We start from the raw sequence: 24,803 nt of genomic DNA on the forward strand, positions 1-24,803 counted from the left end.
TTATTTCTTACGCTCTTTGTCCTTCTTTATACTGGTGCACACCTGACCCTGCAAGGTTCCAGAGGAGGCCTTCATTTTATAAAATGCTAGGATTTCTTCTTCCAGTTGTCTCCTCTCCTCCTCAAGTCTCATTGTCTCCTCTTGCTGGACCTTCTTAAGATGTTCAAACTTGTCCTGTAGCTGTAAAACAAACCCGCAATTGTGACTCAAAGCACCCTATGGGGGCACATCCCCAAGAACATGTTTCTTTCCTTCTGATTATCAAACCTACCCTAATCATTAGAATAGCACTTGATCTTAATAGTAGTCTCAAAAAGTATCTCTGCTGGAGTCATATCACTTGTAAGTACATTTTCAAACCTGAGGGCAAATGAGCATCTACATACAAGGGCAAGAAGAATGACAGGAAAGGCTGGGGATGTGAGATTATGATATTTATAAATGATAGCAAGATCATTGAGAAAACTATTTACTTAAAGATGTGCTGTATGTATATATATACATACATACAATGGAACATTACCCTTTAAAAAAAAAAAAAACCTTGCCTTTTGAGACAACATGAAAGGACCTGGAGGGTATTATGCTAAGTAAAATAAGTCAGAGGTAGATAATAGATAAGAAAGAGAAAGATAAATACCACATGATTTCACTTATACAGGGAATCTAAAAACAATTCAAATGAATAAACTTAACAAAACAGAAACACACTCATAGATACAGAGAACAAAATGGTGGTTGCCAGAGGAGAGGGATGAATGAAATAGGTGAAGAAGATTAAAGGGTACAAACTTCCAATTATAAAATCATAAGTCATGGGGATGTAATGTACAGCATACAGAATATAGTGAATAATATTTTAATAACTTTCTGTGCTGACAGATGGTGCATGCATGCTAAGTCGCTTCAGTCGTGTCTAACTCTGTGCATCCCTCTGAACTGTAGCCTGCCAGGCTCCTCTGTCCATGGGATTCTCCAGGCAAGAATATTGAATGGGATGCCATGCCCTCCTAATTGACAGAAGGTATTTAATATATAAAAATATTGACTCAATGTTGTATACCTAAAACTGATATAATATTGTAAGTCAATTTAATACTTCAATTTAAAAAATTCAAAAAAGCTGATTCTCCAAATGCTCTGGGAAAAAATAAAATTATAGGCAATCATTTTTTTAAAGGCTGAATCCAAAACTTACATGGTAAATCACTACTTTTTGAAGAATAGAAAGTATCCTTCAACAAAATCATCTAAACTCTTGAGATGAAAACCCCCAATTTAATAGGACACCTAAACTTGAATATGGATTATATCAACTAGCAGGACTTGCCTCTTTTTCAGCTTCTTTAAATGCTGTTTCTTTCTCCTTTATTCGCTGCATAAACTTCTGTTTCAACTCTTCTTCTTCGCTCTGACATTGCTCCAAGAGCTCCTGCCTTTTGGCTTCATAGATCTCTTGAAAACTAAAAAGAAATGTATGCGCTCTTATATTAAAATGTTAATATGAATAAACATATAAAAATATATATTGTATATTAATAATATGTAACATTGTATGGAAAAACCCAAATGAACTTTTTGGCCAACTCAATATAAACAATTCATATAACTTGAAAACAAAATACCAAACAACTCAAATGAAAAACAAGCAGAAGACCTAAATAAACATTTCTCCAAAAAAGATATACAGATGGCCATCAGGCACATGAAAAGATGTTCAGCATTCCTAATTATTAGAGAAATGCAAATCAAAACTATAATGGGGTGCCACGTCATACCAGTCAGAAAGGCCATTATGAAAAAATCTACAAATAACAAATGCTGGAGAGGGTGTGAGAAAAAAAACAAAACAAAACTTCACTGCTGGTGGAAATGTAAAGTGGAAGAGCGACTAAGGAAAACAGTATAGACATTCCCCCCAAAGCTGAAAATAGTGTTGCTATATGATCCAGCAATCCCTCTCTTGGGCATATGCCAGAACAAAACTATAATTCAAAAAAGATACCTGGACCCCTGTGCTTACAGCAGCACTGTTCACAACAGCCAAGACACAGAAACAGATCTCTGAGTTCTGCAGGAACCAAGGCTCCTACCCAGGTGGAGGATGATAGCTTCAGGCTGAGCACAAGCATATGGACCCCAGACTGGCTGAAACCAGAAGGCTGATGATTGAACACCATCTTGTTACCTCACCACCAACCGATAAGGGGAGGGTTACATACCCTACACCCTCCCTCCCAAATTTTGCCTATAAAAACTTCTCTCTTTGGGATTGACATGGAGGGTTTTAGCACAAGTACATATTGTGTGTGCTTAGTCGCTCAGTCGTGTCTGACTCTTTGCAATCCCATGGACTGTAATCCTCCGGGCTCCTCCATCCATGGGACTCTCCAGACAAGAATACTGGAGTGGGTTGCCATGCCCTCCTCCAGGGACATGTACATACTGGAGGCATATAAATGAGCCTTTGCATTATGTTGCTCCTACTAAGCCTCCATCGAGGTCTGAAGATAATGAAAAACCACAAGATTCAGATGGCCCAGAACATGAGAAGCAGAGCTATTCTCATTCCAAAATAATCATATCTCACAGTTGTAGGGGATTTCCAAGTCACCTATCACCTTCTTTAAGTGAGATCTTCACTCACCTAACTGGCTGGTTGTTTGGACCCATATCAGTAAATCCCATCATGAGAAGTCTGTTGCGCCTGTAACGTTCATAGTGCCGAGTATGAGTCTGCTCTTTCAAGTCTTCCATATTTGTACAAAGAAGCATATCCCGGAGCTTAACAAAGTCACAGTGGTTTTCATTTTCCACTAGGCAGAAAAATAATAAAGCCACAAAGTTCGTTATCAATCCCAATCACTCAATAAGTATTCTTGAGTGAGCTTAGAGCATTCTGAATAATAGCTATAAGTCTTTTAACCATGTAACTATGCTTATATGGTATACGTCAATTATAGGTATAGTTTATTTATAGACCAGGAAATTTGCTTTAAATTTATTAGCCAGAGACTAAATAGGAAACAGTGAAATAATATGTTACATTATATTAGTATATAGCATCAGTTCAGTTTAGTTGCTTGGTTGTGTCTGACTCTTTGCGACCCCGTGGATTGCAGCATACCAGGCCTCCCTGTCCTTCACCGTCTCCCGGAACTTGCTCAAACTCGTGTCCATTGAATCAGTGATGCCATACAACCATCTCATCCTCTGTTGTTCCCTGTCTTCCTGCTTTCAATCTTTCCCAACATCAGGGTCTTTTCCAGTGAGGAAAAGACTCTTCTCAATGCGTTGACTCTTCTCATCAGGTAGCCAAAATATTGGAACTTCAACTTCAGCATCAGTCCTTCCAATGAATATTCAGGACTGATTTCCTGAATATAGAAGTTCAGTACATGAATTGACTGATTTGATCTCCTTGTAGTCCAAGGAACTTTTGGGAGTCTTCTCCAACACTACAATTTGAAAGCATCAATTCTTCGGCACTCAACCTTCTTTATGGCCCAACTCTCACATCCACACATGACTACTGGAAAACCGATAGCTTTGACTATATGGACTTCTGTCGGCAAAGTGATGTCTCTGCTTTTTAATATGTTGTCTAGGTTGGTTATAGTTTTTCTTCCAAGGAGCAAGAGTCTTTTAATTTTGTGGTTTTGAAACTTATATAGCATAAGTTTTCTTTAATAATTTAGTATTTTTCAAATGAACATTCTCAGGGTATTTTACAGAGCAGTAAACTGATGAACTGATGAACTGATGCTATATACCAATATAATGTAACATATTATTTCACTATTTCCTATTTAGTTTCTGGCTAATAAATTTAAAGTAAGTTTCCTGGTCTATAAATAAACTATAAATTATCTTCTTTTAAATAAGATAACTTCACTAAACTAAATAACTTAATTAAATCCTGCTAATGTAAAGGCCTTAACAATTGTACATGATGTAGTTATTAAATTATATTTCTATACCATATGTATGAGAATGAATTAGTCACTTTTCAAAATCACTCAGTAAATTCACATGGCTTCTTGTGCCTGTCATATCCGAAAGACTGATCACAGTATTTTGGGTAGTGGGTATGATATTGTAACCAAATATAATATTCATTAAAATATGTTGTCTTTAAGTACATTTAATAAATTTAAAAATTTATAACATATTAATTGAAAATAACATTTGGAACATTATCTCTACAGATAGAGATAATCCAGTCCCCAATAATTATTATCACAAGTATATGAATCAGACAATAAATGACTGTTATGACAATATTCTAATTCATCATGCTAGATAACTAATATAAATGTCTAGGTATAATTTATCCAAAAAAAATTATATTACTTTATTTTTCAAATAGTTTACCATCCCTTTTACTGCTGCTGCTGCTGCTAAGTCACTTCAGTCGTGTCCGACTCTGTGCGACCCCATAGACGGCAGCCCACCAGGCTCCCCCGTCCCTGGGATTCTCCAGGCAAGAACACTGGAGTGGGTTGCCATTTCCTTCTCCAATGAGTGAAAGTGAAAAGTGAAAGTGAAGTCGCTTAGTCCTGTCCGACTCTTAGCGACCCCATGGACTGCAGCCAACCAGGCTCCTCCATCCACGGGATTCCCTTTTACTAGTAATCACTTAATAGTGCTTTATAAATTGGGTAGCAATTAACTTATATAATATGTTTCAAGTACCAATATTTATGCTTCCATGTTGTTCAAAGTTCTTTTGTTCAAAGAACTTTTCAGCATTCTGAATACGATTGTTTAGCACCACAGAGATAATCTGCATGTGGCAGACTGGGATAAATGAGAAGGTTCTGCTCAGTTTCTGAATTTTTGCCTAAAGTACAAAAATATTCCAGAAAATTCCCATGAGAATAAATTATAGTCAAAATAATCACTATCTCAAATGAAACAGAATCTGTGCTCTTTATCAGTAACTATTAATTTGCTATTTAATGAGAGTTACCAATATTGACTTGTTAAAATATTTTATTTTATATATTTATAGTTATAGTTGACATAATTTTATAATTATATATATTTAAGTATAATCACTCCAGAGCAAGCCTTCTCATGGAGGTTTGTTATATTTACCTTGTAAAATTCCCCAGGGGTACTGACGTCCTCTGACTGTCCTTTTTCCAACTTTCACCTCATCCGTACTTCCTACTACAGCAAAAGGTAAGAGGCCCTAGAAAGGAAGAATGAATTTCATCATATTTTCTTATACCAATATGACTTACTCTGTTACTCTTATTTCTGTTATGGAAATAAAAAAGACAAGAATACATAATAAGTTTATTCAAACAAGTGATTTATCCTGCTTCAGATTTTATGATTTAGCATTAAATGTATGCAGATTAATTCCTGTAAGCATTTGTGAGATCCCACTTCTACTTAACATAATATCAGAAGTCTTAGCCACAGCAGTCAGACAACAAAAATAAATAAAAGGTATCCAAGTTGGAAGGGAAAAAGTAAAACTGTCATTATTTGCAGATGATATAATACTAAATATAGAAAACTTTAAGTCTCTACCAAAAAATTACTACAAATAATAAATGAATTCAATAAAGTTGAAGAATAAAAGTTAACATACAAATTTCAACATGTTGTTTTTCTATTTACTAATAATGAACTATCAAAAAGAGAAATCAAGGAAACAATTCATTTAAAATTGCATCAAAATGAATAAAATACCTAGAAATTGGCTTAAAGGAGGAGGTGAAATATCAAAATTCTGAAATATCAGACACTGATGAAAGAATATGAAGATGACACAAATTAGTGAAAAAATATAACATGTTCATGGATTGGAAGAATTAATAATGTTAAAATGTTCATACTACTCAGAGTAATCTACAGATTTAATGTAATCCCTATCAAAATACACATGACATTTTCCACAGAGCTAATGGAATTAGTTACATAATACATAATAAAATTGTATGGTACTGCAAAAGAGCTCAGATAGCCAAAGCAATCTTGAGGAAAAAAGAACAAAACTGTAAGTATCACACTCTTTGACTTCAAACTATACTATAAAACTGCAGTATCAAAGTAGTATGGTACTAGCACAGACACAGATCAGTGGAACAGAACAGAGAACTCAGAAATAAAATTACACACATATGGCCAATTAATCTATGACAAAGGAGGGGAAAATATATGATGGGAAAAGACAGTCTCTTCAATAAGTGGTGCTGGGATAAATACATGACAACTACACAGATAATATGTAAAGGAATGAAATTTGAACTTTTCTCATAAGATATACAAAGATAATACAAAATGAATTAAAGACCTAAATTTAAGACCAGAAACCATGAAACTCCTAAAAGAAAACTCAAGGCAGAACACTGACATAAGTGGTCACAATATTTTTTAGATCTTTCTTACCAGGCAAAGGATACAAAAGCAAAACTAAGCAAATGGGACCTAATTTAACTCAAAACCTTTTGCACAGCAAAAGAAACTATCAAAAAATGAAAAGACAACCTATGGAATGAAAGAAAATATTTGGAAATAACATATCTACTAAGGAGTTAATACCTAAAATATATGAACAGCTCATACAACTCAATATCAAAGCAAACAACCCACTTTTTAAAAAGGGCAGGTCTTCCCTGGTGGTCCAGTGGTAAAGAATCTTCCTGCCAATGCAAGGGATATGGGTTGATTCCTGGTCAGGGAAGATCCCACATGCCGCAGAGCAACAAAGCCGCTTGTACCACAACTACTGAACCTAAGCACCTAGAGCCTGTGTGCTGCAACATGAAGATCCAGCACGGCCAACAGATAAATATATAAATAAATTTTTTTTTAAATCACAATGCAGCTTTTCAGGAAAGGCTACTGTTTTGCCCTTTGGCACTAGCATTTCATTTGGGATTTCAAATAACTTGATTTGAGGAGAGAAGAGCCTCACCTGACTTCTTTGAGATTAACAGAATGCTTCGGGGTCCTTTGTTTGGCAGGGAGATAAGTAAAATGAGTAATGCCTTATTTGGAAGATAAGCCTGGGCAATTTGGAGATGTATATGCACAATATTTAACCCAGGAATTGCACCTTAAAAATAAGCAGAGTAATAGTGTTCTTTTGCCCAAGTGCCTTTTGAAATGTATAAGGAATTCCAGAGACACTTGGGTGCAGGGAAGCCTGCAGACAATATAACAGTGACCTAGAAGACCCTAAGAGACCTGTTCAGGTTTCCTATCAGGTGAAAACTTGATATAATGACACTGATATTGGCTTCTTTACCATTCTCAAGTAAAAGTGGAAAGCAGCTGCCCATAACAATCTACATGTCTTCATAAAGGAATCCATGTCAGTTTCTAATGTACTCATGAACTACAATAAAGATGACTATACACACACACACACACACACACAAACACACACACAAAACCCACAGTGCAATAGCAACTCATATCCATTAAGATAAGCTACCATTTTTTTAAAAAAAAATAGAAAATAACGAGTGTTGGTATGAATGTGGATAAATTGGAAACCTTGTGCACTTTTTGTGGGAATGCAAAAATAGTGAAGCCACTATGGAAAAAAGTATGGCGGTTCGTCAAGAAATTAAACTTACAATTATCATACAATCCAGCAACTCCACTTCTTGGCACATACAAGAATTGGCCCAAGGGAATTGAAAGCAGAGACTCAAAGAAATATTTGTACAGGAGAAGGACATATATTATAATTCCATCTACTAGAAGTACTTTGAGTAGTCAAATTCATAAAAGTTGATGGAAGGAATAATAGGAAATTATTATTTATTGCAGAGCTTCAGTTTTTCAAGATGAAAAAAGTTATGTGGATATAGTTGGTAGCACAACAACTACGAACGGATAATGCCACTCAACTGTGAACTTCGAAAGATTTAAGTTGGGGACTTCCCTGGCATTCTAGTGGTTAAGACTCTGCCTTCGAATGCAGGGGTTGCGAGTTTGATCCCAGGTCAGGGAGCTAAGATTCCACATGCCTCGCAGCCAAAAAATAAAAGCATAAAACAGAACCATAACAAATTCAGTAATGACTTCATAAAATTGTAACAAATTCAGTAAAGACTTTTTAAATGGTCCACATGAAAAACATTTTTAAATTTTTTAAAATTAAAAAAAATGAAAAGTTTAAGATGATAAACTTCATTCTATGTATATTTTACCACAATTTTAAAACCTCTTAGAAGGAAACATAAGAAAATCTTTATTACCTTGGATTTGACAAAACATTCTTAAATATGACATCAAAAGCACAAGTAACAACAAAAAATAAATAAGTTGGACTTCATCAATAATTTTTAAAAGCTTGTGTTTCAAAGGACACCAGAAATAAAATGGAAAAATGACTAATAGATTAGGAGAAAATAATTGCAAATCATGTATCTCATAAGCGCACCTGGTATCTAGAACACATAAAGAACTCTAACAACTCAATAATAATAAATTTTTTTTTAAAAAAAAGCTCAATTAAAAATGCACAAATGATCTGAGTAAATTTTTCCCCTGGGAAGACACACTGATAGCCAATTAAAACATGAAAAGACCAAATACTATGTAATTCCATTCATATGATATCCAGAACAGAGGAATCGAAAGAGAAAAATGTTGATTAGTGGTTTTCTAGGGCAGCAGCAGGGCTGGGGGAGAGGAAGTCTGACAGGCGGTAGGGGAGAAAAGCTAGAGAGTATGGGGTTTCTTTTTGAGATAATATTTCTATTTCTACTATATAATAACAATGTCCCCAGTTTGGCTGTGGAGGTGGCTGCGCACACCGTGAACAGACTAAAAATCATTAAATTGTGTACTTTCGTGGGTGAGTCATTCAGTATGTGAACTATATCTTTCTAAAAGGATTTTTAAAAGAATAAAATGCTTCTTAAAATAATTGATTCCCAGGAAATATTTTTCAAAATCAAGAAAAAGAAACATTTTCCCACACTGGATTTTGGGGAAAAATACCTTATTTATAGTCTCTCTGTCAGATACAAGTGACACTATATTACTAACATAGCTGTTCAGTCGCTAAGTCGTGTCTGACTCTTTGGGACCCCATGGACTGCAGCACGCTAGGCTTCCCTTCACTATCTCCTGGAGTTTGCTCAAACTCATGTCCATTGAGTCAGTGATACCATCCAATCATCTCATCCTCTGTCACCCCCTTCTCCTCCTGCCCTCAATCTTTCCCAGCATCAGGGCATTTTCCAATTTTTTCTGTATTACTAATGTTACTTATAAATTATATTTTCATCCCCCCTGTCAAATAGAATTTAGATTCAATAGTTAGAGGCTTACACTCATTGAGGAGTTCGTGTCAGTGGTAGTTTCATCATCTGTTGGGAACTGATATATCTGGATGCCATTACTAATCAATTCATTCATTATCTCACACTTAAATGTCTGTAAATCACTTTTAGAAATTGCATCTGCTTTGGCAATCACTGGTATAATGTTCACCTATTAAGAAAGAAGCAAAGAAAAACTCACCATTGAGAATTAATTATTAAATGTCATTTTTACAGTCAAAACCTCACAATATCTGACAATACATTTTCATAACCAAATAATCCCTAGCTTTCATGACTTCTTCATAAAATTACTTTCCAAAATCATCAGTATTTTTGAAGATTTAAACTTTAATCAGAAACCAGGTTTGGAAGGCTCAGGTTTTTCTCTTCTCAAATTTTCTTAGCTTCCAATGCATCTGAGTTCGGTAAATGTAAGTAGCAAAATGAAGTATGGTCAATTTGATTTCTTAATCAGTTGAGTATTAAGATGTCAGAAGAGACTTCTCATCAACATTGTAGAATAGATCAACTTTGTCCTTCTACTTATCATTCATTTGCACCATCTAAGGCCATTGAAATAGCGTTAATCCAGTTCCATCAGTGTCTTCATAAAAATGGGAAACTTGGACATACAGAGACATCACATGTGTGTACAAATAAAAGATCATGTGAGGTGACAGTGAGAAAGTGGCCATCTACTTCCTGAACTGAGAGGTTTCAGAAAAAACAAAACTTGGTGACACTTTCCAGAACTGTAAGAAAAAAAATGTCTATTGTTTAAAGCACTTTCTATTGTTAAATCACTAAGCAGCATTTTGTAATGGTATCTCTAGAAAACTAACACAAATGCTTTAAAGATTAACAGAAAAAATGATATATATGTATAGTCACCCAGTCGTATCCGACTCTTTGTCATCCCACGGACTGTAGCCTGCTAGACTCCTCCGTCCATGGAATTTTCCAGGCAAGGATACTGGAGTGGGTTGCCATTTCCTTCTCCAGGGGATCTTCCCAACCCAGGAATCGAACCCGGTCTTCTGCACTGCAGGCAGACTCTTCGCCATCTGTGCCACCAGGGAAGCCAAGATCTTGTGTGTAAATGCTTTCAAGATTTGCACTGTTTCTTAGGCTCAGTAGTTATGGCACATGGGCTTAGTTGCCCCGCGTTATATGGGATCTTCCCAGACTAGAAATCAAACCCATGTCCTCTGCACCCACAGATGGATTCTTAACTACCGGACCACTAGGGAAGCTCAAGATTTGTATTGTTTCAAAATAAGTATCAAATCTTGACAGGCTGACGGATTTACCAAACGCACCTTGCTGTCAATGTTCTTCATGGTTAATATATCAAGAGACTTCAGAGAATGTCCTGTAGGTGAAATGAAATAAAGGCACACATGGACGCGGGAATCATGGTAGTCACCTAAGGAACGTTTAATTTTCAATTCTTCTTGAAGATAGGACTCAAATTGAGCATCTAGGTAGTCAACAATTGGCTGGTAGCTGAAAAAAAAAAGATTATTCAAACATTTAACATAACAGATTAATATCGTCTGAAGTCTGTGATTTTATCATTTACTATATAGTGAATATGTGCACTCACTAGCTTGCCCCAGCAATTAAAATGTTCATAACATGTCCTTACAAAGATAACAATTATAAACCAATAAAAAGGCCCATCGTTGGACTTTCCTGGTGGTACAGTGGTTAAGAATCTGCCTGCCAATGCAGGAGACATGGGTTAGATCCCTGGTCCAGAAAGATTCCACGTGCTGAGGGTCAGCTAAACTTATGCAGTGTACTGCTGAGCCCACACTCTAGGGCCGGTGTTCTGCAACTATTGAGTCTGAGTACTGTGACTACTGAGCCCACATGCCTAGAGCCCATGCTCCACTACAAGAGAAGCCACCACCACAAGCCTGTGAACCGCAAGGAAGAGTAGCCCCCACTTGCTACAACGAGTGAAAGCCTGTGAGCAGCAAGGGATACACAGCACAGTCAAAATGAATAATTTTTTTTAAGGACCCACTGTTTACAGAAAAGGCAAAATGCTCTCAGTTCAATGCAGTCTCAATTAGAATCCAAGTTTTTTGTATGTATATGTATATATATATATATATAAGTGCAAAGAACCAAGAACACTCAAGACGTACTGAAAAAAAATGAAGAAGATATATTCTTCCTATATTAGGACTTACTGTGAAGCTAAAATAATTAATACAGCATGGTATCAGCACAAGGATAAATTGACTAAAGCACAAGAGAATTTTTGGATGTGATACAACTGTTCTAGGTCCCAGCTGAGGAGGTGGATATACAGCTCAATGCATTCTTAAATGTAAGTCAGATACTATAAAACTCTCAGAGGAAAACATAGGCAGAACACTCTTTGACAAAAATCGCAGCAAGATCTTTTTAGACCCTTCTCCTAAAGTAATGAAAATAAACACAAAAATAAACAAAGAGGACCTAATTAAACTTAAAAACTTTTGCACAGCCAAGGAAACCATAAACAAGACAAAAAAAGACAACTCTCAGAATGAGAGAAAATATTTGCAAGTGAAGCAACTGACAAAGAATCAATCTCCAAAATATGTAAACAGCTCATGTAGCTCAATATCAAAACAAAAAAAAACCCAATCAAAAAATGGGTAGAAGAACTAAGTAGACATTTCTCCAAAGAAGACATACAGATGACCAAAAACACATGAAAAGATGCTCAATATCACTAATTATTAGAGAAATGCAAATCAATGAGGTAGCACCTTACACTGGTCAGAATGGCCATCATCAAAAAATCTACAAGTAATGAATGCCGGATAGGGTGTGGAGGAAAGGGAATCCTCTTACACTGTTGGAGGGAATGTAAATTGATACAGCCAGTATGAAGAATAGTACAGAGGTTCCTTTAAAAATCTAAAATAGAGCTACCATATGACCCAGCAATCCCACTCCTGGGCGTATACCCAAGAAAATCATAATTCCAAAAGATACATGCACCCCAGTGTTCACCGCAGCACTATTTACAATAGCCAAGATGTGGACGCAACTTAAATGACCATCAACAGAGGAATGCATAAAGAAGGTGTGGCATATATATATAATGGAATATTACTCAGCCAGAAAAAGAAACAAATTGTGCCATTTGCAGTGGTGTGGATGGACCTAGAGACATACAGTGAAGTAAGTCAGCAAGAGAAAAACAAATATTGTATATTAACACATATATGTGGAATCTAGAAAAATGGTACAGATGAATTTATTTGCAAATCAGAAATAGAGACACAGACGTAGAGAACAAATATATGGACACCAAGGGGGGAAATGGAGGGGGTGGGATGAACTGGGAGATTGACATAGACATACTACTATGTATAAAATGGATAACTAATGAGAATCTACTGTATAGCACAGGGAACCTTACTCAGTGCTCTGTGGTGACCTAAATAGGAAGGAAATACAAAAAAGAGGGGTTGCATGTATCTGTTGGAGTAGGAAATGGCAACCCATTCCAGTATTCTTGCCTGGAAAATTCCATGAACAGAGGTACCTGGTGGGCTGCAGTCCATGGGTCAGAAAGAGTCAGACATGTCTGAGCAAATGAGCACACAGCACATGTATGTGTATGGCTGATTCACTTTGCTGCACAATAGACAAAAATGCATCATTGTAGCACAACTAAACTCCAATAAAATTTCTTTTTAAAAAGTGAAGGACAAAAAGTAAAGTTTGCAAGCAGCAACAGAAAAGCAACTCATCACATATAAGGGAGCCCCCATAAGACCATGAGCCAATTTATCAGCATAAAATTTGCAGGCTAGAAAAGAACGGGATAATATAGTCAAAGTGATAAAAAGAAAAAACCTACCAACTGCCTTTTAGAAATGAAAGAAAAAAAAAATACTTCCCAGACAAATCAATACTGAAGAAGTTCATCACCACTAAATTTGCCTTAAAATAAATGCCACTAGATCTCCAGGAAAAGAAATGCTAAAGGGAGTTATTCAAGTTGAAACAAGTGGACTCATTACAGTAACACAAAAGCAAATAGGAGTATAAAACTCAGTGGTAAAGGTAAATAGAGGTAAGTGTAGACAAATAGAGAATATTGTGACACTATAATGAAAAAGGTAAGTTAATCACTTTTACCTGTACCATAGAAGTAAAAATAAAAAAGTATAAATAACTATAAATACAAAAATCTTCAAATGGATGAACAACATAAAAATATGAAGTTTTATATCAAAAGTGAAGAACAGGTAAAACTGTAAAATTGTGCATGTGATTGAAGTTGTTATAAGCTTAAAATAAACTGTTATAAAATGCTTTACAGTGCTCGCTTCGGCAGCACATATACGAAAATTGGAACGATACAGAGAAGATTAGCATGGCCCCTGCTCAAGGATGACACGCAAATTCGTGAAGCGTTCCATATTTTTGGGATCGGGATGGGGAATACGTGTAACTCTATGGCTGATTCATGTCAATGTATGACAAAACCCACTGAAATGTTGTGAAGTAATTAGCCTCCAACTAATAAAATAAAATTTAAAAAAAAAATGCTTTACATAAGCCTCATGATAACCACAAAGAAAATACCTATAAAAGATACATAAAAGAAAAAGAGAAAGAAAACACATCACTACAAAGATCAACAAAATACAAAGAAACTAAAAAGATGAAACGAGGAGCAAGGGAACTACAAGATAGACAGAAAACATATAGCAAAATAATAATAGTAAGTCATTCCTTGTGAATAATTACTCACATGTATCACTGTATACTATAGAGTATATATTATATATAATTATCTGAAAAGAGTGAAAAGTGAAAGTCACATCTGACTCTTTGCAACCCTGAATTCTCCAGGCCAGAATACTGGAGTGGGTTGCCTTTCCCTTCTCCAGGGGATCTTCCCAACCCAGGAATCAAACCGAGGTCTCCTGTATTGTAGGCAGATTCTTTACCAGCTGAGCTACCAAGGAAGCCTATTTGAAAGGAGTAAACTCCCAATCAAAAGACAAAGAGTGGCTGAATGGATTTTTTTTTAAAAAATTCAACTACATGCCATCTACAATAGGCCCACTTTACTATTTTTTAAGGGCAGTATAGTTGATTTACAGTGTTGTGCTAATTTCTGCTGTGCAGCGAAGTGATTAAATTTTAGATATATTCTAGAAGAACATTACTTTTTAATATATGGAGAAAAAAAGCAAATTCCTTGAAATAACAATAACTTTTAAAATTAAAATAAGAAAACACTCACCTGGCTTCCTTGTTTATTTGATCACCATAGCCCACTGTTTTCACAACAGTTAATTTCAACTGAACATTGTTTTCCTGGAGTTCATATGTCTGAACTTTAAGTCCAACACTTGAGCAAAAATGTGAAGATTTTTTGTCTTTCAAATTAGTATTGAACAGTGTGTCAATCAAGGTTGATTTTCCAATTCCAGTTTCCCCTGTACGGAAACAGACACATCATAGGGGCATAAGGTAGCTGTGAAATAACACCCTGTCCCCTGCCTAGAATGGTTTACAAAGGGTCCCAAATATTTCAAAGACTGGAATGTCCTTGAAATACATATGATACTTCTGACTCCATCCATCATTAACAAAATATGGAAAGATAATATACAGAAAGGTGTATCAGCTTTTGAAGAGCACTGAAACACTTAAAGAAAAAATGTCAAAGTAACACGGCTAAGAAGATGCGAACCAATACAAACACAAAGACCCAGTCTTAAAGTAACAGTCCCAGTGTTATGCTGCTTAAAATAAGTTGAAATGAACAATTAAGAAATAATTCATGGGAGGGATTTGGCACTTACCCACACAGAGAATATTAAAAAAGAATCCTTGTTGAACAGATTTGTCCACCAGCTGATGAGCCAAACAATCGAAACCAAAATGGCCAAGCATATTTAAGCAACGGATATTATCTTCTTTTTGCTTAAAGAAAAAAACAATATTTTGATTAGCTAGAAGATATCACTTGACAATGACTATATTAATATGTCACAGAAATGGAAATGATTATTTGAGAAATGACATTATTTCATATGATCATTCAAATGATCAAATATCTTTTGATTATCATACTTCAGACAAGATGCAAATGAAGTAAATTTGTAAGAAGAGAGACCAGAACCAGAAATATAGATTTTTGTCATCATTTTTATAGTGACCCTATCTTGGTTCACACTCAAATAGACTATGTTTCTAAGTTTAAAAGTAGGAAATTAAAGACATACTGCAAGAAAGCCCAATATGTTGTTCTACAATAATGAATTGTTTTTGTGGAAAAAAGAAAACAACATCGTTTCATTCCATTTCAGTTTGGTAATATATTCAGGAGATTCAGTAAATGTTAATACATGCAAGGAAATAAAAATTTATTTGAATTTTTTTAAAAGTAACTAAAAACTTTGACTTCATATTTGTGATATGCCTCTAAGAACTTGTGTGGTATCAAGTTGTTAAAGGAATCCATTGCTAATAACAACAACCTAGAAACTCAGAAATCCATTAATAATATATTTATTATATTTTATTATTTTATTTTATTTATTATAATTTATTATACATAAATTTACCAATTGATTATTTTTAAAAGTGGAAAATAATTCAAAGAAGGCTTATTAATCTATACTAGTCTCAGCCCTGGAAATCTCTCCCAAACAACTAGAAATCTTCACAAATGCTTTATGCAGAAAAGTGTTTGCTGTAGCTCTCTAACATCCAAATACATGACTCCTTGTAATAGAATATCCAAGTAAATGATAATATATTTATTCACATACACACCGGGGCCTTATTCAGTCATTAGAGATATTTATAAAAAATGCTTTAATAAATTGAAAAATACATGAAACTCTTTAAAGAGTAAGATATAAAACAGTGTGTACAGGCCTAACTTTTGATGATAGTAGAGTAACTTAACAGCATTTTACCTTTCCTTACGTTAACAACGAGAACAACTGTTTGAAGGCATTGGAAGAAAAAGAAAAGGAGGCAGAAACAAGAATAAATCAGATTCTGGAAATAAGTTAGCATAATAGGTAAAACTAGATTTATCCACATACTCCCATGAAGCGACTCCCTAGTAAATAAGAAACTTGAAACATAGAGCTCAAGCAGAGTGACAATCTTGAAGCTGAGAAATCTAAGGTTAGAATTTGGGGCTGCCAAAATACAAGGATACAGAGAAAGAAATCTTGGAAGAGCAAGCCACAGCATGGGGAGACCCAAATGTGCAAACTTTAGAACACTTGGCTGAGTCTAACTCTGTACGTGTAGGTATGACTGTAAAGAGCTCAGTGGAAACTCAGAGAAGAATTGGCATTCTAAGAACGCTAAGCTGGTATTTTAGCAGTGGTACTGGGAAGACCCAAGGAGACAGTTTGGAGTTTAAGCTTCTTCCCAGTTAGATGAGTTTCATCAACACTTTAAATAAACACTTTGAACTTTTTATTTAAATTTGTAAAAGGACTTACTATAGGATCAAGGATTATGTTCTAAGTTAAAGAGTTACTCCCAAGTCGAAGTGTACAACAAAGGCAAATCCACCTTTACAAAGAATATCGTGACTCAACAGGGTCCAAATGACTTGCCAGTAATGTAACTGCTGAAACAAATTCACTACTGTTTAGAGAAATATAACAATAGAACTTAGACTTTCTACAATGTATAATCAAAATTCCTAGATAGGAAGAAGCAGAAAAGAATCTCTCTCACAGCCAAGGACAAACACAATCAAAAGAAACACCCACACAAAGAGGAAATGGCAGATAAACACTGTAACTATTATGAACATGTTTAAGAATCTACAGAAAAAGACGAGTTTAATGGATTAAGTGATAGGTTATTTTATTTTTTGCCACATCACCTGGCATGTGGGATCTTGTTCCCTGATCAGGGATTGAACCCATACCCCTTGCATTGGAAGTATGGAGTCTTAACTACTGGACCACCAGGGAAATCCCAATAGGTAATTTTAGATACACAAAAGATGATGATATAGTTGTTAGTTGAATTCAGTTCAGTTCAGTTCAGTTGCTCAGTCATGTCCTACTCTTTGCGATCCCCATGGACTGCAGCACACCAGGCTTCCCTGTCCAAAACCAACACCCGGAGCCTACTCAAACTCATGTCCATCGTATTGGTGATGCCATCCAACCATCTCATCCTCCGTCGTCCCCTTCTTCTCCTGCTTTCAATCTTTCCCAGCATCAGGGTCTGTTGCATTGAGTCAGTTCTTCGCATCAGGTGGCCAAAATATTGGAGTTTCAGCTTCAGCATCAGTCTTTCCAATGGATCTTTAGGACTGATTTCCTTTAGGATGGACTACTTGGATCTCCTTGCAGTCCAAGGGACTCTCAAGAGTCTTCTCCAACACCACAGTTCAAAAGCATCAATTCTTCGGCACTCGGCTTTAGTTGAATTAGTACATGCTGAATGAACAATGAAGGGTAGGGATAGGACCCTACCAGGGCCCTATTTGGTCCCAATCAGGAATCCAGGCACCCACCAAGGATTAATTAATAAAAATTCCATGGGGATTTTACATTTAAAGACAGCATATTGAGCAATACTAAACTGAAAATACAATCAAATAAGAAAAATTTTTAATTTGTTACTATTTGTGCTCTTAGTGGGGTTTAATATATGTGGGAAATTCTGAGTTCTCTATTCAAAGAGAACATTCTGACCCATAAAATCTGAAGGTAATATGAAACAATAACAGATTTGGATGCTCTACTGTTCTCTCTGTCCTAGACTCCCTTGTGATAGGCTTCACTCATTTTAAAAACTGCAACTCAGGGAGGTACCAGGTCAAAGTGTCCATAGAACAAAATATAGCCCTTTTTTTTAATCAGGAAAAGACCAGAAACCTTGGCCTCATTAGCACTGAGTTTTTACCCACAGAACAAATAGAACAAGCAAAGTTTTGAATCATCACAATTACTTAACAAATGTCTTCCATTGGGCTGAAAATTCTTTTTATAATATACATTTTTATAAAATTATGATATAATTAATGTAGAAAATGTCAATATTTCAGGTTCTACTAATTTGGCATTTATGATCATGCAAATCTCTTTTTTGATTTCACCTTTGCATCATCCACAGTAAAGCAAATTAAGAAGGTGTATAAGGTATACATAAGGTAAGTATATAAAAATATAAGGTTTAATCTACCATGAAAAGGATTATTTCATATGCATTCAAATGAAACTGAAATGCTAACCATACATTATTTTAATCTCTCATGATAACAAGGACATACAGACTATATCTAGAAAATGGGATACTGCATGCAAAGTCTGTAAATTATAAAGGACTCTTCAAGCTCTGAGAAGCCCTGATGTTTACCCTGTAATCAATGAACTTTTTTCCCAGTCATATGGGGAAAGGTAACTGAATAAGAAAAGTCATTAGTCATTGTGAGCCTTTCAAACAGTCACTGATGCCTGTTTTCTCTTCTCTAAAATGAGAACATTTGATCAGGTGAGCTTAAAATTCTTTCACACTCTAATGTTCTATAAGTCAGAGAGTTTTCTTTATGAAGAGCATATAATTTCAAGGAGAATAAAAGCCATGCAGAAAAAGTTAAAATATTTATTAATATCATACTAAGTATCAAAATTTTAGAAAAGTCAATTAAAAAAATATAGGAATTTGGAAGAAGGATAGATGACTGTTAACGTGGAGTAGTTAAAAATAATTTTAAAAGATGACAGATTGGCTGTTGAAAATAGGATAAGATTTGTATGGAGGAAGTAGATATTATGAGCAAGAGGGAAATATGGCAAATGAACAATGTACTATTTGCCCTTGTGTTGTAAAGAACTTGCCTACCTAAAGGAAAAGACTTAAATTGCGAAAACTGAAGGAAAAGACTTAAATTGGGAAGACTTAAAAGATAAAAAGGACCCTAACAAGAGAGAGTTTTTGGATATGAGGCTAAGCAATATGGATGTTTATCGAATTAGTAATTAGTGGCTGGAGATTTGAGTCAGAGAATAATATAAGGAAGAAACATTTCAAAAAGATGAATGAGGCACTAGCATGCAAAGTGGCCTGGAGAGGAAACTAGAGCCGTGAGTTGGGAAGACCTCCCCTTATAAAAGTGAGTGGTAGGGCTTCCCTTGTGGTCTAGTGGTTAAGAATCCACCTACCAATGCAGGGAACACAGGACCAATCCCTGGTCAAGGAATATCCCACATGCCTCGGGGCAACTAAACCCATACACCACTTGCTTCTTCCTCTTTATGTTTTAAAACTATTTCTTCCTCTTTATGCTTTTAAACTACTGAGATTGTGTGCTGCAACTACCGAAGCCCTTGTGCCGAAAGCCCACGCTCCACAGCAAGAGAAACCACCACAACGAGAAGCCCATGCACTACAACTAGAGAGTAGCCCCAGCTCCCGCCACTAGAGAAAGCCCACATGTAGCAATGAAGATAGCAATGCAGCCAGAAATAAATAACAGTTTCTAAAGTGAATAGTGATAAAATTACTAGTGTGAATGAAAAATATAGAGAATGAGGAGGCTTTCTGGGAAAAAAAATTAAAAGAACTTGACCACTAATCAGGTATAGATACCATGGCCAGTAATAGAAAAATCAGAAAAGGAAGTTAGTACATTCTTGTGTAAGAACAAGATAAGTTTGAATTTTGAAATTCTAATTCTAAACAAAGTATAGAAATACCCTGAAAGCGATTATATATATTTGAGCACAGTGGAGGTTTGAAGAAAGATAAAAAAGAACAAGAATGAGACATGGGAAAATGCCCACTCTCAGAAGGTGAAAAAAGAAGCCTAAAAAGAAGATGAAGAATAACCAGACAGGAAGACAAAAAAAAAGAATCAAAATAGTGTCAACTATAAAAATATTGTGACAGATGAGAAAACTATGGAAAACTCCAAAAGAATTAAACACACCATATTGCATTTACAATCCATGGCTTAATGGCAAGTGAAGCTTGATAAAAGCATAATGAGGAAGAAGAAGCAAGAAACTCAGATGATTAAAAAGGTAAAAATTTAACATTGTAATATAACTGTAGAGAAAAAAAAACCCTAGGTTGGTCAGTGTATCCAGATAAAGGATGGGCAGTCTGAACTTATCTCTGTGGGAACTTTCCTTGGAAATTCATCTTCTGCTCTAAGAAGGACACTAGAACACTACATCATCTCACATTTGGCATAGTTTCTGGTACATTGTTGGTGCTCATTATAAAAAGCCTGGAAGGAAAGGGGCGAGAGAAGAAAGAAGAAAAAGAGGAAGGGAGAATGAGAGGAAGAAAAGGGAAAAGAGAGGATAGAGGGAGAAATGAAGACAGGAATCCAAAGGAGATTGACGAGGCTAATAACAGAATTTAAAACATTTCATGAGAAAAGAATAGATGGAACAGCATGTGGTAATGGATGCTAACTAACCTATTATGGTAGTCATCTTGCAATAAGGACTTCCCTGTAGCTCAAAGGATTAAGAATCTGCCTGCAATGAAAGAGATCAGGGTTCGATTCCTGGATCAGGAAGATCCTCTGGAGAAGGGAATGCCAATCCACTCCAGTATTCTTGCCTGGAGAATCCCATGGACATAGGATTCTGGTGGGCTACAGTCCATGCGGTCACAAAGAGTCAGATACGATTGAGCGACTACACATATTAACATATACATCATCAAATCATTATGCTGCACACTCAAAACTAATCCAATGTTATATGTCAATGATACCTCAATTTCTAAAAAACTATGTGATAAACTGAAAATTTGAAGGTGAGCAAAAGAAGCATTTTAGAGGGACAAATCTGAAAACACATGAAAACTGTCCTATGGAAAAAGGATTACATTATTTTGTGGCATTCAAGGAATGGCAAAAGGGGACAAATTCCAAAGGACTAATTTTATACAATACATGAGCAGGATTTTGTCATAATTAAAGTTACACAAAAATTAAATGGATCTACTTAAGCCTTGAATTCCAATTTAAGAGAGAGATACCAGGCATCTTCATATGTTGGTGGCTGGAGTGTAAACGTAACTTTATAGAGCATTTTTATATTTACTATCAATTTAAATGGCATATACTATCTGACTCAACAATTTCATTTCTAGGAAAATATTTCATCGTGTACATAAAAAGGTATGTAGGAGCATATTCAAAGCAGTATTGTATAGAATAACAGAAAACAAAAACAAAGCCAGAAATTACCTTATAGCTACCAATAGGAGACTGGTTATTGAAGAAAAGTATTTACGACAGTAAAAGAATAGAGGTATTAAAAAGAATAAGATTGATCTGTACATGCTGACATAAAAAGTTGTCCAAAGATTAGACTAGTTATTGCCTGTAAAGAACTAGACTGAGAAGAGAATTTTCTCCTTTCTACTGTTTGAATTTTTCTTTTAATAATGTGAGAATGGTATTTTTTATTTCAAAAGGGAGAATAAACTAAGTTGCCAATCATAAGGGGTTCAAAAAAAGGTTGGAAGGTTACTTGTTAAAGCGTTTGTAGCAAACATTTATGTATCAGATTAAAGTTTGACTAATTGACCTTGGGGACCTGCCTATTCTAAAATGTTATTTTAATGTCATGTTAACAAAGGAGCACTCACCATGATTTAATGCATCAGAGAGGCCAAAGCTAAAATGAAATGGGCATAAGCTAGTGGTTTAGTCACTGAGATAGGACGCTGACAGTAGTTTTGACACCAGCAAAGCCCACTGGGGTCCCCAGGAAAAGTAAGATGGAATCTAGGTGATCAAATAAGATGTAACCTCTTCTTTTGTGCTTAGTCTAGTTTTGCTTCCTAAGGGGGCCAAATGCAAAGCATTAGAGTGCCTGGTTCAGACCACTGCACCCAACACCCCAATCTGGTACATCATATGGAGAAGCACTGTGCACCATACCTCAATCCAAGATGACGACAGTGTGAAAAAATATGCTAGTTTGATTTAAACTAAGATCTAGAAAAAACATGCATGTTTGGAGGAAAACATCAAGAGAACCATTATTAAGACATAAGCAACCACTACTTAACATAGCTCAGTACTCATGGATCTATTTGATGTTTTGACCAAAGACATTTCTAAAACCCAGTTTTCACTCATTCAGACATGCTATTCTTTTAGTGCAAAATTTTATGTGAGGTACTATGTTTTCCCTAGTAGAGAGGCTCATCTTAAAATTGAACTTGGTTCAATTTCTCACTCAGTAAAGTAATTAAAAAGCAGCCACCCTGCCATTTTCTAAAATAACTTCATTTTAAAATTATTTATTATCAGTGCCTAAAGTTTCACAAGCATATGCATCAAAGTAGTACTGTTCCTCCCACGTACTAGGAGGTTCTGGAGTTTTCATTTTTTATTCGTTGGAGTTAAATTAGAATAGTCTTGAGGAAAGGGATATAAGTATACTTATGGCTGATTCATGCTGTTGTACAGCAGAAACCAACACATTATAAAGCAATTAACCTCCAATTAAAAATAAATTTTTAAAAAGAGCCCTTCCCCCCCCCAAAAAAATGAAATAGTCTTTTGCACTACTAAAAAAATTTGCAAAAATTCCCTGGAAAAAAAAAACTTCCCTGGGGGTCTGGGGGCTAAGACTACATGCTCCCAATGCAGGGGGCTGGGTTTGATCCCTGGTTGGGGAACTAGATCCCACATGCTGCAACTAAAGATCCCATGTGCTGCAGCTAAGACCCAGTGCAACCAAATAAGTAAAATAAATATGTTAAAATGTCTGCAGATGCAAGAGATATACAACAATTATTTAAACCATCATTGATATTTAACTCCAATCAGAACCCAGAAATAAACCCATGCACCTAGTCATAGATTAATGGTCAATTAATCTGTGACAAGGCTTCCCTGATAGCTCAGTTGGTTAAGAATCTGCCTGCAATGCAGGAAACCCTGGTTTGATTCCTGGGTTGAGAAGATCCTCTGGAGAAAGGATAGGCTACCCACTCCAATACTCTTGGGCTTTCCTTGTGGCTCAGCTGGTAAAGAATCCTCCTGCAATGTGGGAGACCTAGATTAAATCCCTGGGTTGGGAAGATCCCCTGGAGAAGGGAAAGGCTACCCACTCCAGTATTCTGGCCTGGAGAATTCCTGGGTCACAAACAGTCGGACACGGCTCAGCGACTTTCGCAGCTTCACAATCTATGACGAAAGAGGCAAGACTACCCAATGTAGGAAAGACAGTCTCTTCAAATAAATGGTGCTGGGAAAACTGGACAGTTACATGAAAAAAAATGAATTTTTATCATTCTTTAACACCACACACAAAAGTAAGCTCCAAAAGGATTAAAGACTTTAAATGTGAGACCGGACACTATAAAACTCCTAGAGAAAAACATAGGCAGAACATTCTCTGACATAAATCACAGCAATATCTTTTTTGATTGCTCTCCAGAATAATGGAAATAAAAGCAAAAATAAATGGGACCTACCTAAACTCAAGGACTTTTGCACAGCAAAGGAAACAATAAACAAAACAAAAAGACAGCTCAAAGATTGGGAGAAAATATTTGCAAATGATGTGACTGACAATGGATTAGTCTCCAAAATTTACAAAGAGCTTGTGATGTTTAACAGAATCAAAACAAACAACCCAACTCAAAAACAAGCAGATAGAAACAGACATTTCTCCAAAGAAGACACAGATGGCCAAGAGGCACATGAAAAGATGTTCAACAGTGCTAATTATTAGAGAAATGCAAATCAAAAATACAATGAGATATCACCTCATGCCAGCCAGGATGACTATCATCAAAAAATCCACAAACAATAAATGTTGGAGAGGGTGTGGAGAGAAGGGAACCTCCGACACTGCTGGTGGGAATGTACATCAGTATGGCTACTATGGAGAACAGTATGGAGACTCCTTAAAAAACTAAAAACAGAACACCATATGACGCGGCAATCCCACTCCTGGGCCTATATCCAGAGAAAAACATGATCTGAAAGGATATATGCATCCCAATGTTCATTGCACTATTTACAATAGCCAGGACATGGAAGCAACCTAAATGTCCATTAACAGAGGAATGATTAAGTCCAATCAGCATAAAACTTAATTCAAGCCCCAAAGTAATAAAGATAAGCCTTTATCAGCTAGGTCTATATCAGTTTACTGAATCAATATTTGAAAATACACAATCTTGTTGAAGTACAAAATGAAGAGTTCTCTTTGAAAGATATACTCAACTGTATCTTCATCATCAGGTATTTGTGTGGAGGGACACACTGGTTTTTCTGCCATGTCAGACTGAAGGAACTGAAAACAAAGAAACAAAAACCTTAAAAAGATGAAAAGGCTACATTCCTACAATATAATTTATATCAATAAGAGAATCCAATATAGACATTATCCCAGATTTTGGCTTTCAGTTCATACTATTGACCTGTTTTAAATTATGGTTATTTTTCTAGTTAGGCCTCTATATAATAAAGAATATTATATATAACACTCAACT

General features: G+C 35.7%; 1 protein-coding gene and 1 non-coding gene across 3 annotated transcripts; one reads left to right on the forward strand and one right to left on the reverse strand.

Annotated features, from left to right (window-relative positions):
* Positions 1-24,589, reverse strand: SEPTIN14 (septin 14). 2 transcript variants are annotated; one of them, XM_065920368.1, is made up of 9 exons: positions 24,536-24,589; positions 15,137-15,257; positions 14,572-14,767; positions 10,622-10,808; positions 9,310-9,471; positions 5,101-5,197; positions 2,648-2,816; positions 1,331-1,463; positions 1-180 (listed from the first exon to the last, which is right to left on the reverse strand). In XM_065920368.1, exons 1-9 carry the CDS (start codon positions 24,587-24,589, stop codon positions 1-3), a joined length of 1,299 nt encoding a protein of 432 aa, XP_065776440.1. The 2 variants fall into 2 exon arrangements, with proteins under 2 accessions (XP_065776440.1, XP_065776441.1); XM_065920369.1 differs by lacking the exons at positions 1,331-1,463; positions 14,572-14,767; positions 15,137-15,257; positions 24,536-24,589 and having other exon boundaries at positions 129-180; positions 10,622-10,642.
* Positions 13,638-13,744, forward strand: LOC136162012 (U6 spliceosomal RNA). The gene has a single exon (XR_010661864.1). It is a non-coding gene; the product is annotated as a U6 spliceosomal RNA (small nuclear RNA).
* Positions 24,590-24,803: the final 214 nt, after the last annotated feature.

This window comes from Muntiacus reevesi, chromosome 2, assembly GCF_963930625.1.
Source record: "Muntiacus reevesi chromosome 2, mMunRee1.1, whole genome shotgun sequence".
NCBI classification, from domain to species: domain Eukaryota; kingdom Metazoa; phylum Chordata; class Mammalia; order Artiodactyla; family Cervidae; genus Muntiacus; species Muntiacus reevesi.